At 43.3% G+C, this 15,561-nt stretch overlaps 1 protein-coding gene across 3 annotated transcripts in view; it reads right to left on the bottom strand.

Annotated features, from left to right (window-relative positions):
- Positions 1-15,561, bottom strand: part of Slc41a2 (solute carrier family 41 member 2) — a 124,044-nt gene that overhangs the window by 22,559 nt on the left and 85,924 nt on the right. For all 3 annotated transcript variants that reach the window (XM_052752987.1, XM_052752986.1, XM_052752988.1), the window contains exons 9-10: positions 6,752-6,883; positions 4,937-5,085 (exon numbers count right to left, since the gene is read on the bottom strand). In XM_052752987.1, coding sequence (XP_052608947.1) covers positions 4,937-5,085; positions 6,752-6,883 — 281 coding nt within the window. The remainder of the gene's footprint in view (positions 1-4,936; positions 5,086-6,751; positions 6,884-15,561) is intronic.

The raw sequence follows: 15,561 nt of genomic DNA, 5'->3' as shown, positions 1-15,561 counted from the left end.
GTATAGTCTAAGAGTTACATCAGGGGCTGGAGGTTAAGAGAGGGCATTTCTCTTCCAAATCAGCACCTACATCAGGCAGCTCACGACCGCCTGTAACTGGGCTCCAGGGATCCACTGCCTCAGGCCTCTGTAGTTACTCACAACACACACACACACACACACACACACACACACACACACACACACACACACACACGATTAAAATTAAATCTTTTGTTAAATGTTTTGCAAATAATCTCAGGAAAATGACTTCTATTTTCTTCATCTTACAGAGAAGAATGTAAGACAGCACAGCACACAGATGCAGACACATGGGCACATCCCTGAGCTCAGGAGAGAGCCATCCACAGGAACCTGCTCTAGAAACGGCGTGTCAGACCAGACCTGGGTGCTTCCCCCAGGACTGAGGAGAACGGGGAAACATGACAATAAATGACCAGCTCTTGAGCAACCCAAGTTCACAGCAGCAAAGGCATTGGGAACGTGGTTGTGTGGGTGATAACCTCACACAGGCAGCATTTATACCATAGCACACTGTGTGTTCCCAGAGCGTCAGACCACAAGTCCCTCAGCAGTGCTTGGATTCATTGCTCTCGGGACTTAAGAGTCACGCCTTCATCGATTCAAATGAAGATTTACTGAATGAATAAAAAATAAAAAAATAGTGGCTTAAATAAAATTGGAAGACTAGAAAGAATTACAGAGAATTTGTCGGAATCTGGTTGTTTGAGAGAGAACCTATCCCAGCCTCCCTTCCGGGGCATTTAGGGCCTTCCCACACCAGGCTTACTCTGCCGTTAAGACCTCATCTCACACCACCTCCCCACCTTGGATTCTGTTTACAACTTCCTTTTTCTGGCACAGTTCTGTCCTTTCTCATTCTGGGTATTAATTCAGCAATCTAGAATCCCACACTATGCTGCTCTCTTTTAGAAAATATCTGAGCATACTTATTAAATACGGTGCTAACATGTTTGTTATTAAGCAATCATAAAGATAATAAAATACACTTTAAGCACATCCGGTTGACAGAAGTTTTCATTTTTATTTCTATACATACTGGATTGAGCTGCACTTTGGAAATCACTGCTTCATGGCAAAGAACCAATCTCCATAACACTGCGCACTCAGTGCACTGGCATGTGAGAGCAGACACTCCAAAGGCCAGCTTGTTTCATCGGCGCGGTATCGGCAGTATCAATCCAGCTTCTTCTGCCTGGAACACTCCCTATCCACCTTCCCCAGCCTCAGTCCTCCAGTCAAGTTCCCTGAAGGCCAAATTCGAACTCCACCCCAGGCATTATCTGAATCTCCTCTGAAGGAGTTGGGGTTCTCTCTGGAGGAGGCACTAAGTCTATGAGGTTCACCAGAAGCCTGAGGTGAGACAGTAGGGCAGCTGTGAACACTGAGACTGGGTGAACGGAGAGAGACCCAAGTGAAAAAAGGAAAGGAAAATAAGACACAAACAAAGAAATACAGCCCGAGCAAACCACTGCCTTACAATAAACATATTAAAATAGGCTTAGTTGCATACTGATAATTCATATTTTTAAAAGTTGTAGTATAAGTTATGTGGGAAATATGGGACATTATAATGGCCCTAAAGCCCTCACTTTTTATTTTTCAGCCAAAGTCATAAACTTGAAGTTTAGGCATGTAACTTTAAAATTTACAAATAATGGCAGAAAAAAATAGCTAAAATATTTCCAAGTGATGGTGTCTAAGAAACAGATCTAGGGAAGTAGAGCCTTTGGGTACTATGGAATTTTTTTTTTTTTTTTTTTTTTTGGTTTTTCGAGACAGGGTTTCTCTGTGTAGCTTTGCGCCTTTCCTGGAACTCGCTTTGGAGACCAGGCTGGCCTCGAACTCACAGAGATCCACCTGGCTCTGCCTCCCAAGTGCTGGGATTAAAGACATGCGCCACCACCGCCCGGCGGGTACTATGGAATTTTTAAAATGAGTACATTTATCATAGGAGCATACCTTTAAATGTTGGTCATTGGCGTATATTAATTATACATTATAATGGGTTACATTATGATATTTTTACACACAGACATAATATATTTTGATATTCACACAGACATCCCATACATCACCCTCTGTTGCCCTCCTCTACTTCCAATCCCCTTCCTTTTCCAAGCCAGGACCCCTTCCACTTTCATTTTATCTGTGAGTGTGTGAGTGAGTGTGCATGGGTGTCTGTGTGCCAGTGTTTGTGTGAGAACTAATGCATTTCATTAGAGTCGTGTACAAGAACATAGGTGAGGGTTTGTTTACATAAAAGGAAATTTCTAAAATTAAAAGCCTTTTACTTCCTACACAGAAGGAGAAGAAACCTAAAAAGAAAACAGATAACAAAACAGAACTTTTAAAAGAAAGTTTGATGTAAGTCTAGTGACCATAAAGATTCCATGAAGTGCTAGGCATGGTGAACACTACTGTAACCCAGTACTCACAGGCGAAGGCCGGCGGATCACTGTTTGAGGCCGGCCTGGGTTACATACCAAGGAAAGAAAAGAAAATTCATCAAAAAGTAATATTTAAAGAAGGTTTCCCAGAATTGAAAAACATGAACTTTTGAACTGATGGCGTCAAAGGAGAGACAAAATATACCCACAGCAGAGTATATCAGCACATAATTTCAAGACTACCAGCATGCGACAAGAAAAAAGACAGGGAGTGAAAAGCAGCCCGTGAAGCAAAGGTCACCTAGTGAGGAGGAGACAGCTCAGAGGGTGAAGAGTTTGTCTGCAAGAGTGAGGACCCGGGTCTGCAGGTGCAAAGATGCACATCTGGAAGCCAGCACTCCCACAGCGAACAGGAGGCGGAGACTGGAGAGCCCGGAAGCTCCACAGACAGCTAGCAGTGACTCACAAGACACTGTCTCAAGCGAGGTGGAAGGCAAACACTGACACTCACAGTTGTCCTCTGACTGCCACGCACAGTAACATACATGTGGAAGGTAAACACCAACACCCACAGTTGTCCTCTGACTGCCACACACATGCAGGTAACACACATGCACCTGCACTCATTCACATAAACACATGTGAACACAAACAGATAAAAACCAAGTTCATACAAAAGATTCAGAGTCGATGGTACCTATTCTCACTGGCAATATAAGCAGCCAAACAGGAAAAAAAAAAAGCATGCCTTCAAAATTACAAAAATCCTTATTCATCAGAGAAATGCAAATCAAAATGACTCTGAGATACCACCTTACACCTGTCAGAATGGCTAAGATCAAAAACACTAATGACAGTCTATGCTGGAGAGGATTCGGAGCAAAGGGAACACTCCTCCACTGTTGGTGGGAATGTAAACTTGTACAACCACTGTGGAAATCAGTATGGCAGTTTCTCAGAAAATTGGGAATCGACCTACCTCAAGACCCAGCCATACCACTCTTGGGCATATACCCAAGGAATGCTCAATCATACCACAAAGAAACATGCTCAACTATGTTCATAGTAGCACTATTTGTAATAGCCAGAACCTGGAAACAACCTAGATGCCCCTCAAAAGAAGAATGGATTAAGAAAATGTGGTACATATACACAATGGAGTACTACTCAGCAGAGAAAAACAAGGACAGCATGAAATTTGCAGGCAAATGAATGGAACTAGAAAATATCATCCTGAGTGAGGTAACCCAGATCCAGAAGGACAAACATGGTGTGTACTCACTCATAAGTGGATACTAGATATAAAGCAAAGAACAATCAGACTGCAACCCACAGAACCAGGGAGGCTACATAGCAGGGGGGACCCTAAGATAACTGCTTATAATAAGTTTTGGTTTTACTCAATCACTGGGCAAGCTTCAGTGAAACATTTCACTATTAGGATAAGAATTTGTACTGTATCGAGCTGATGATAGAAAAATAAAATAAAATAAAAAAGGAAAAGTATCAATTAACCTATTAATATAAAAAGTAGGGTAAGACACTAGGAACAGCCCCCAAATGCACTTCCTTTCCCTGCTTCAAGAGCCGATTGGAAGATATGTCAAAGAGAGCAGGATTACCAGCAAAGGATGCTGTGAAACCAGGCAATTCAAAGGTTCTGTGCACCAGGCGGATCTCAGTGTTCATAGACCAAGTCAATGCAAAGGCCTCAGTCGACTTCTGAACTGGTAACTATGTTGTGCACTGTAGTAGTTCTGAGGTGGTAACTATGCTGTGTACTGTAGTTCTAAGTGGTAACTATGTTGTGTACTGTAGTTCTGAAGTGGTAACTATGTTGTGTACTGTAGTTCTGAAGTGGTAACTATGTTGTGTACTGTAGTTCTGAAGTGGTAACTATGATGTGAACTATAGTTCTGAAGTGGTAACTATGATGTGTACACTGTAGTTCTGAAGTGGTAACTATGATGTGTACTGTAGTTCTGAAATGGTAACTATGTTGTGTACTGTAGTTCTGAAGTGGTAACTATGCTGTGTACTGTAGTTCTGAAATGGTAACTATGCTGTGTACTGTAGTTCTGAAATGGTAACTATGATGTGTACTGTAGTTCTGAAATGGTAACTATGTTGTGTACTGTAGTTCTGAAATGGTAACTATGTTGTGTACTGTAGTTCTGAAGTGGTAACTATGATGTGTACTGTAGTTCTGAAATGGTAACTATGTTGTGTACTGTAGTTCTGAAATGGTAACTATGATGTGTACTGTAGTTCTGAAATGGTAACTATGATGTGTACTGTAGTTCTGAAGTGGTAACTATGTTGTGTACTGTAGTTCTGAAATGGTAACTATGCTGTGTACTGTAGTTCTGAAATGGTAACTATGTTGTGTACTGTAGTTCTGAAATGGTAACTATGTTGTGTACTGTAGTTCTGAAATGGTAACTATGTTGTGTACTGCAGAAGTCCATCAGGACAGATTCCCAGCAATCTGAGAGTGAGAGATTTGAAGAAGTTTGTCCTCTTACCTGTAGCACAGCAGCAAGTAGGTACACAACAACAAAGACTACAGTCAGAGAGGTGTGGCCACTCTTCATCAGGTGAATTGTGTAGAGGAAAATCAAGTGGCCCGGAACCACTAGGAGCAGAAGAACTTGGGCAGACTTATTGTTCACTCCTGTAACATGAAAGGCAAATGGCATTGACAATAGAATCGGAAGGTTAGAGCTGGGGATGCAGCTCAGTGGAGGGTTGCTTGTCTAGCACTCACAAGTTCAACCCCTCAGTACTGGTGGAAAAATAAAGAGAACCTATCAACTGGACATGGTAATCCAAGTCACCATGCCAGAGGACAATCTTGGGCATCTGCAACCCCAGCACTACGGAAGCTGAGGCAGGACAGAGGACAACCCTGGATGTCTGTGACCCCAGCACTATGGACAGAGGACAACCCTGGATGTCTGTGACCCCAGCACTATGGACAGAGGACAACCCTGGATGTCTGTGACCCCAGCACTATGGACAGAGGACAACCCTGGATGTCTGTGACCCCAGCATTATGGAAGCTGAGGCAGCAGCATTTTGAGTTCAAGGCCACCCCAAGCCAAACAGTGAGACCCTATCTCAGAAAAACAAAACAACAAATTGAAGGTTACTTTCTCATTTCTATAGCATCACATCAATTCAACTGTTAAGAATAAATCTCAATTATTTACAATTCACTTAATTCTTAGGAATTCCCTTACTAGGTATAATTATAAAATCAAATAAAAAATGGCTGTTTAAAAACTTACTTTGAGCCAGGTAGTGGTGGCACATGCCTTTGATCCCAGCACTCAGGAGGCAGAGGCAGGTGGATCTCTGAGTTCAAGGCCAGCCTGGTCCACAGAGTGAGATCCAGGACAGCCAGAGCTACACAGAGAAACCCTGTCCCGGGAAACAAAACAAACCTTGTTTTGAAGAACATTAGTGTCATAAAAACAGAAGCAAAGTGGAATGTCAATTTTATGTCTTCTTTTATTGTTCCATCACTGATATCACAAGGAGGGGCTTGAGATGCTGAGTGGTTAAGAGCTCTGACTGCTCTTCCAGAGGACCAGGGTTCCCAGGACCCATGGCATGGCTCACAACCTTCTGAAACTCCAGTTCCATTGGACCTGATGCCCTCTTGCAGCCTCAGGAGCACCAGGTATGCAAGTGATGCCCAGACACACTTACAGGCCACACCCATACATATAAAGTAGCGAAAAAATGATCTCAGTTTTTTTGGCAGTCACATATCTGCTCATATAAGTAATGGATTGTTCCCATCACTGAGCTGTCTGTCTCCTAATGTCCTGTTTCAGAGCAAATATCCACATTTTAAAGAGTCAAAAAGCAGTAGTACAGGAAGAAAAGTCCATTTGTCTGTCCCTAAGTCACGGGTGCTTTGTGTTTGTGCATACAGTTCTTCCTTTCTTTCCTTCTTTTTTTTTTTTTTTTGAGACAGGGTTTCTCTGTGCAGCCCTGGCTGTCCTGGAACTTGCTCAGTAGACTAGGCTGGCCTTGAACTCAGAGATCCGCCTGCCTCTGCCTCCCAAGTGCTGGAGAGATGGCTCAGCTGTTAAAAGCTAGGCTCATAACCAAAAATGTAAGAGTATGGTTCCTCTTTCTTAACCAACTGAGATGGGAATAAAAAGTGCAAATGTCACACCTGTACACACGGACTTAGGGACACAGAAGGCCTCTGTCCTCTGAGATTAGCTCACCACAACACTCACAAAATATCGATTCAACCAATTTTGCCTGCCATCTCAGCCTGCAGCAGTTCCTGACAAAATTCACACAATCCCACAAACACTTACCTGAACCAAAGAATGTCCTGAACGGGTAGGAACAACCTTTGGGTTCTTCGGGCAGTTCCCCAGGGATGCTATGCAAATGGAGGTAGGTAGAAATTCTGCTAGCCTGAATGGCCACCAAATTGCCACCGATACCTGAGACATTGGGAGAAACAGTCAGGTTACCTTTCACTCAAACAATTCATCAGTCCACCACAGCAAGCCTCTTCCTGCCACACTCTCGGCTAACGGAACAAAACTTTTCCTAAAATGTTGGTTTCTTTAATGTTCAGATGGATAACCCAAAACTCATCATTATCAAGAACACCTTCATTATTTTCAAATCTGATTAGCTGTCTGATGTGAAAGTAGACCAGAAGGGGTAATTTAAAAAATCATCCTTGCAATCACTTCACAAAACTAGGTAACAAGATATTCATGTTTGTCACCTTAATGAGAGAAAAAACAAGCTAGATTTATTCAAATTGACAGGCTTGATACTTTCTCAACTCACTAAAGAAAGTGAATTAGGAGCTGAATAAAATTACTCGGGGAAGTCCCATTTTCAACCTAGAAGCAGCCTCCTTATGACTCAGAGGCAGTAGAGTTAATGCCGAGGTATGGAGTGAATTCCAAGGTGAGACGGGACCCTCGAATTCTCTCTCCACTTGCAGTCAGCGAGGAAGAGACACCAGCCACAAAAGCAAATGGGAAGAGATACAAACTCCAAATCCTTACACCCTGCACATGGGCCAGCACAGCCATTAAAGAAGCTGCTGTCCTAGACTCCATATTGGCTAGCTGGTGACCTTCCAGAGTTTTCAAAGGGTGCTTCTGAGACAGACCAAGGGGGGCGGGGAGAATCCAAGACTGAAGAGCCAAGCTCATGGGACAATCTTAACCACTTCCAGACCTGGTGCCACACAAATCCTCTCCTCCTCCCTGTGAGGCGGTGTGGTGATATACTGTGTCCCCCAATACATTGTGCACCTTAATAAACTTATCTGGGGTCAGAGAACAGAACAGCCACAATATTAAACATAGAGGTTAGGCAATGATGGCACACACATCTTTAATCCTAGCATTCCAGAGGCAGAAATCCATCTGGATCTCTGTGAGTTTAAAGCCACATTGGAAACAGCCAGACATGGTGACTTATGCCTTCAATCCCAGGAAGTGATGGCAGAAAGGTATATAAGGCATGAGGACCAGGAACTAGAGCCTGGTTAAGCTTTTAGGCTTTTGAGCAGCAGTTTGGCTGAGATTCATTCTGGATGAGGAGGACTCAGAGGCTTCCAGTCTGAGGAAATGGGATCAGCTGAGGAATTGGCAAGGTGAGGTGGCTGTGGCTTGCTCTGCTTCTCTGATCCTCCACTGTTCACTCCAATACCTGGCCCCAGGTTTGTTTTATTAATAAGACCTTCTAAGATTCGTGCTACAAGGCGGAAGAGACAGAAGGAGACGCTCCATCTGCTGCTCCCCCCGGGGGCAGCGCTCTGCTGACACAGGAGGAAGAATCAGCAAAGGCTGACAGCTGCTGGAGCCTCTTCTGCTCAGGACCAACCTGGAGGTTTGATCGCCAACAGAGGGAGGGGACAGAGAAACGCTGAGAACGCTCCCCCTCTCAGGACCAGGGTTAGGGACTGTGGAGATGAGGAAAGGGAATCCTAGGCTGCATCAGAGGAGGGAAGCACATCAGCATGTTGCCACAGGAGGAAGAGCAAGAACACAGACAGATAATCACTTCATGCCATCCACACTCAGCCACACCAAGGACAGGGCTGCAGGAGCCCACGGGGAAAGACGAGCGAAGCAAGAATACTGAAGGAACCACAGTACAAGGACTGCCCTAACCTCACACGAGCAAGCAAAGAACTGCTCATTTCTAGGCACAAATAACATTTACCTCAGTTTCCAGTGGCCCTTTATACACAATGTCAAGCATGTAATAAAACCTTACAAGAGAGGAGTAAAAAGCCACCAAGGAAACAGCAGCACATTGTAGGAGTTAAGATCACCAAAACCAGACCCAGAGATGCTTCAGTGTTGAAATGATAATTGTTATTATTATCATTATCATTTGCGATTTGAGGCAGGATCTTTTGTAGTTCAGGCTGGCCTTGAACTCCTGATCCTCCTCCCGAATGCTAGGATTACAGGCATAGGCTACCATGCCCAGATCCAGGTACTGAAATTATTTGACAATGATTCTGAAATAACTATGGCTGACACATTAAAGAATCCATCAGGGAAAGTGTATAACACACAATAAAAGATGAAACACAGATGAGTCAAAATATGAAAAATTACATACCAGATACACATAATGCTGAAGAAAGCTGAAGGAGCAGTACCAATGTCCTGGGGACAGCATTACAGCTGAGAATTATCACTAAAAATACTTGGACACTCAGTACCACCAGGCACACTTTACAAAGTACCCATGGGCTTGCTGCTCCAAACACAGACTACAGGACAAGTCTCTTGAGTTTGGAATGACTGAAACATGTAAAGGGTGCTCTCTGGGCACACCAGGAAAAGGACATCTGGGATTCCTCTGCCCAAATATTCCAAAAGTGAACAGTATACTTCTAAATAACAGGTCAAAGAAGAGATCACAAGAGAATGGGAAAACAATCAATTTAATAAAAATATAACACACTGAAGTACAGTGTGCAGAGAGCAGTCCTTTGAAATCGGGACACTGCTTCTATTTAAACAGAAGGAACGTCTCCTATCAGTGATATCACGGTCACATCTTTAAAACTTGAAAACGTTGTACTAAAACAGAGAGGAAAGAAGGAAGCATATGCAGAAGAGCACAGTTCAATAAAAGAGAAAACATGGCAAAGAAGTAAACCAGAAGCTGTGTCTTTGAACAAATGAATGAAAGAGAGGAGACTCACATGTCAACACCCAGACTGGAAGAGAACAAGTGTGGTCACTCATGCCTGTGATCCCAGCACAGAGACAGAGGGGCTGAGGTGAGTTTGAAGCCAGCTTGGGATACAATGTAAGTTCTATGCCAGCCTTACTTAGCTACAGCATAAGACTTTGCCTCAGAAATAAACAAGTAAATAAGCCGCAGAGGTGGCTCTTAAGAGCCCATGCTGATCTTGCAGGGGACCCACACAGGTGGTTCATAACCTCATAGAGCTCCAGCTCCAGGGGTCAGTGTCTACACTGCACTCCTGTGAACAAATTGCCCCCAGATACACATAGCTATACATTAAGAAGCAGTCCAATATATAAAATAGAGCACTGAACAGAATTCATCGCTGTTCCAGTGAAGAGAAACGAAAAAGATATTATAGGAATATCATTAATAACTTCCATTCTAAACTATTAGCAGATCACATCCAGCAAAATACTCAATGTGTGATACATCACAACCAAATTGAGCTTATCCAAGGAATGAAAGACCAATTTCACATCTGGAAGTAAATTAATATAATTCATTAACAAGCAAATGGAGGGGGAATGTAACATGATTATAAGAATACATGGGGCAAGAAAAACCTGACACAACTCAATGGTCATGACTAAAGCTCTAACCCGACACACATACAAGCTGGGTGTGTACTACAGGGTGGAGCACGCAGTTGGCTTCTCAGTAAGCCATGTGAGCCGTGGGTGTGTAAGACAACCAAGAAATCTGGTTCTGACTCTCATACAAAACACGAAACCAAATTCCAGGTGAATTAAAAACGTAATCCAAAAGGCAAAATTGCTGAACTGTAGCAGGCTGGTGAGGGGGCGAATCAGACAGAATCAGCTGGATGGGATTAAGGACGCGGGTGAATGGCGAAGGATCATTCCTGGGTGTGGCTGGGAGGGTGTTTCCCCGTGAGATGAGCACCTGAGTTGGAAGATTGAGGGAGAAGAACTATTCCTAGTGAGTGGAGTCTAGTGTCTGGCACCTGGACAGAAGGAAAAGGACCTTTCTCCTGGAGCTGGGGTGCCCTCCTGTCAGAAGAACTCTTGCAACAAGGGCCCCTGGGTTCTGAAGCCTTCTGCCTCACACCGACAGCTATGCACGCTAGCTTTCCTGGGTCTGAGGCTCACTGGAACTGCCCTCTTGACGGGCTTCTCAGCCTCCATAATTGCACGGGCCAATTCCTCTAGTTTGTAAGATAATCTTTTTGTACACTGTGAAGATGTGTCTCTGCTAAGGCACCTTCTGATTGGTTTAACAAAGAGCTGAATGGCCAATGGCTAGGCAGGAGAGGATAGGGAGGACTTTCAATTTCCGGGGAGAAAGAGAGGAACTCTGGGAGGAATCTGAGGCATGGAGCAAGTCGGACATATGGTAATGAGGAGAGATAACAAGCCATGTGACAGAATGTAGATTAATATAAATGGGTTAATTTAAGTTTTAAGAGCTAGTTGGAAACAAGCCTGAGCTAAGGCTGAGCTTTCCTACTTAATAAGACGTCTCTGTCATTATTTGGGAGCTGGTGGTCCAAAGAAAGTCCAACTACACTCTAGTAAATTAGCATCTCTCTCTCTGTCTCTTATTTTCTCCTTCCCTTCATCACTCCTTCCCTCCCTTCCTCTCACTCTCTCCCCATCCCTTCCCACTCCCACTCTCTAGAGAATACTGACTAATACACATGGAAATTCTTTTTTTTTTTTTAACAAAACTGAAAACATGAAGGAAGAGTTTATAAAATTTAAAACTTTTGCTCACCAGAAAACACTTTAAGCAAAGAGGGAGAACAAGCCACAAAGTGGAGAGAACCCACAACATGTGTAACTATCAACAGAAAAATGGACAAGGAACTTAGCAGATAGCTCACCAAAAAGTTAATCCAGGGGCTGGAGAGAGGGCTCAGTGGGTAAGAGAGCTTGCCACACAAACTTGAGGCCCTGAGTTCTAAACCCGACGTCCGTGTAAATAATGGGCATATGCCTATAACCCAAGTTCTGTGGGAACTTGGTGACAGGAGGTTCCCTGGGGCTTGCTGGCCACCTGGGGAGCTCCAGGTTCAGTAAGGGACCCCATCTCAAGGGGAAGGGTAGACAGTGATGGAGCAGGACGCCTGACATTCTCCTGTGGCCTCTACACACACACACACACACACACACACACACACACACACACACACACACACACCATACACACACATGTACACATATGTTCACACACATGTACGAAGTTAGCTGAAATCAACAGTGAACAGCAGAGACCCAATCTCATCAGGCATCAAAGAAAAACAGAACAGAAGCAGTGTAAGTGCTTCTTCCCCAGCAGGACAGGCAGGGAAGATTAACTCTGGGCACAGAAACTGGTGATAATACATGGAGCCCAACGTTCTGACACCAAGCTCTCAGAGATAGAGTACGCAGTGAGAGCACAGGACCTCGGATCCCCAACACATACACACACACACACACACACACACACACACACACACACACACACACACGTCTAAATTTGTTAGACTTCCTAGGCAAAGCATGTACTAAAGGTGATGTGCACGCCCTGCCCTACAGCCTAGCAATTTCACTCTTCCACACTTAAAAAAAAAAGGCTCTCTTATGTGTACCAACTGGAAGAATGTTTTCAGAAAGAAATATGAAATAAAAAGAACTGGAAAGCTTCTCTTAAAAAGGTGTTTTTTGAAGATTTATTTATTATTTTATATGGCTGTGTATAAGCCTGAGTGTGTGCATATGTACCACGTGCATACAGATGTCATGTGCCACATGCATGCAGATGTCCACTGAGGTCAAGAGAGCAAGCATCATGAGATTGCCTGCATTTGTGAGCTGCCATGTGGGTGCTGGGAACTGAACTCGAACTCAGGTCCTCTGAAACAGCAGCAAATGCTCTCAACACCTGAGCCACCTCTCTAGGCTCAGAAATCTTTTTTTTAATGCAGAAGAGTGCCTTTGCTTTAAACACTAGAGCTGCTTGTGCTGGTGCAGTCTGGAAACTGGGGTGGGAGGATTACCAGAGCCAAAACCAACCCGGGAAGCATATGCCAGACCCATTTCAACCAATAAATAAGACACCATAAAGGTTGTTCACACTAATGAATTACCATGTGATGTTGTGATACACACTGTAATGTTTAAGTTAACTGTATCTATCTTCTTAAATATTTATTATATTGTCATCAATACTAAAATCATAAGCATTAGCCAGGCGGTGGTGGCACACACCTTTAATCCCAGCACTCGGGAGGCAGAGGCAGGCGGATCTCTGTGAGTTTGAGGCCAGCCTGGTCTACAGAGTGAGTTCCAGGACAGCCAGGGCTGTTACACAGAGAAACCCTATCTGGAAAAAAAAATGATAAGCATTAAAAACGATTTTTCCTAGTTTTTGAAATACATGTTACTTGTAATCATCTCCATGTACAAGAGCACCGCAGGGGTTCCCACTCTGGCAGGGACTTAGAGCCTTCCCCATGGACCAGTGCATTCCCCATTCCCTACTGCTGCTCTCCCGGCTTCTGGTGACCACTATTCTACAGTCAGATTCTAGGAAGTTAACTTTCCCAGAGTCCCCTGACTGGCATCCCACAGGACCTGTCTCTCTGGGTTTAGCTTGCTTCATTCAACAATAATCTCATTTCATTCATGTTGTCACCAGTGACCAGACTGTATTCTCTTCTAACCCTGAACAGTGCCCCACTGTTCGTTTGTAACACATTCTCTTTATCCATTCATCCACTGACGTGCTTAAATTGCTTCCATGCCTTAGCTCTTGTGAAGAGTGTTTCAATGAACAGGGAAGTGCAAATGTCTCTGACATATTGATTTCATTTCCCTTGGAAATGTACCCAGCAGTGGGACTGTTGTTTCATGTGGTTATTTTAACTCTTTGAGGACCCTTTACATTGTTTTCCTCAGTGACTACACTACTTCACGTTCACACCAACAGAATACAAGGTTCTTCCCACAGCCTCACCACTAGTTTCCTTTCGTCTCTCTGACAACAGCCATTTCTTACTGGGGTGACATCCTGGGTCACCGTGGTTTTAATTTGTATATCTCTGACTGATGTTGCTGGCCATGTGTACATCTTTTAAGAACTGTCTCTTTAGTTCTAGTGCTAGAATTGGAAATGATAACATGAATTCATCAGGACTCCACCTGAAGAGTCATACATCGATTAATGATGGGGTTATAGACTCTGTTGAACTCATTGTTAGATTTCTTCTTACATAACAGAGTGATCAGCTACATAGACTAAGGCTGATGGACAAACTAATACTATCATCATATAGGAGGTCACTCATTGGCCAGAATGTCATTCTGCAATGTGTGACTATTAGAGAGGGAGACTTTTTGGATGCAAAGAGTAAGTAACATTCCAAGAGGATGTCTGAACCGGGTGCTAAGAGCCAGTAGCTTTGATGAAGTCCTCTTCTGTGGACTGTCACTATGGTGGTCTGAATGATGGTCATAGACTCTCCCCTCTGAGACTGTAAGCAAGTCCCCAGTTAAATGCTGTCTTTTATAAGTTGCCTTGTTCATGGTACTTAGTCACAGCAGCAGAAAAGGAACTAAGACACACACCCACTATGAATCCTGGTGTTCCAATCTAGTGAGGCTGCTTGTTTTCTCTCTGACAGGGTTATGTGGTTGCTGCTGAAGATGGATTCTCTTCTGGACAACTTAGGAGATGACTTGAAAGAACCAGCAACAGGTAACTTAGCATGGAGAAAGCTAATATTAGCAGCTTCAAAAGCTAAGCAGTGAGCCTGGGAATATATAAGATTACATTCACAATTACAAGTTTGGAGCCAGATGTGGCCATGCATGCCTTTAATCCCAGCACTCAGGAGGCAGAGGCAGGTGGATCTCTGTGAGTTCGAGGCCACTCTGGTCTACAGAGAGAGTTCCAGGACAACCAGTGCTATACAGAGAAACCCTGTCCCAAACAAACAAACAAACAATACAAAAAAGATGTCTCAAAAACTAAAAATAAATACAAGTTGAGAGTCGGGCGGTGGTGGCGCACGCCTTTAATCCCAGCACTCGGGAGGCAGAGCCAGGCGGATCTCTGTGAGTTCGAGGCCAACCTGGACTACCAAGTGAGTTCCAGGAAAGGCGAAAAGCTACACAGAGAAACCCTGTCTCGAAAAACCAAAAAAATAAATAAATAAATAAATAAAAATAAATAAATAAATGCAAGTTGAGTGACTATATGTCTGACATCTAGCAAAATTTTGGTATTCAACACATTCTAATAAAGCTAATTTATTGTGGAAATAAGAATTTAATTATTTTAATAATAATAATTAGAAAAAACATAAATAGAAAAACAATAACAAAAAAGCATGAACTTGCCATTTTCTAGCAGAGAAGTTAATTTGTTGTTACTGTTACTGGACTAAAAATAAAGCAATTTGTTGTATTTTTAAAAGCTAAAACTATGGCTTGATTTTAAACTAAATTTAGCTTCATAATTTCATTTTCATATGTCATTTAGCCAGTAACAAATTTCACTAAAAGCAAATTTCACCGGTCCTAAATGACATTTTCTTTGTTTTTAAAATTTATTTTATTTTTAATTATATGTGTATGGGGCATTATTTGCACGTGAGTGCAGGTATACATGGGAACTGGAGGTGCCGGCGCCCCTGGAGCCTGACTTTGTGCTAGGAATTGAACTGGGCAAGGACTGTACGAGCCCTGATCCACTGGGCCATCTCTCCAGCCCCTCTGAGCTACATTTTAAATCATTGTGTTGATTGTCTTAGCCTGAGACAGGACTTTGCTATGTAGCCAAACTCAAAATTCTCTTGCCTTAGCCTCTCCAGTACTATAATTCCAGGTGTCCACTATCACACCACACATGCACACACACACACACACCACAC

The sequence above is a fragment of the Peromyscus californicus genome, unplaced genomic scaffold (assembly GCF_007827085.1).
Source record: "Peromyscus californicus insignis strain IS unplaced genomic scaffold, ASM782708v3 Scaffold_24__1_contigs__length_46423439, whole genome shotgun sequence".
Taxonomy (NCBI): Eukaryota; Metazoa; Chordata; class Mammalia; order Rodentia; family Cricetidae; genus Peromyscus; species Peromyscus californicus.
This window is presented reverse-complemented; position numbering and strand designations above follow the sequence as displayed.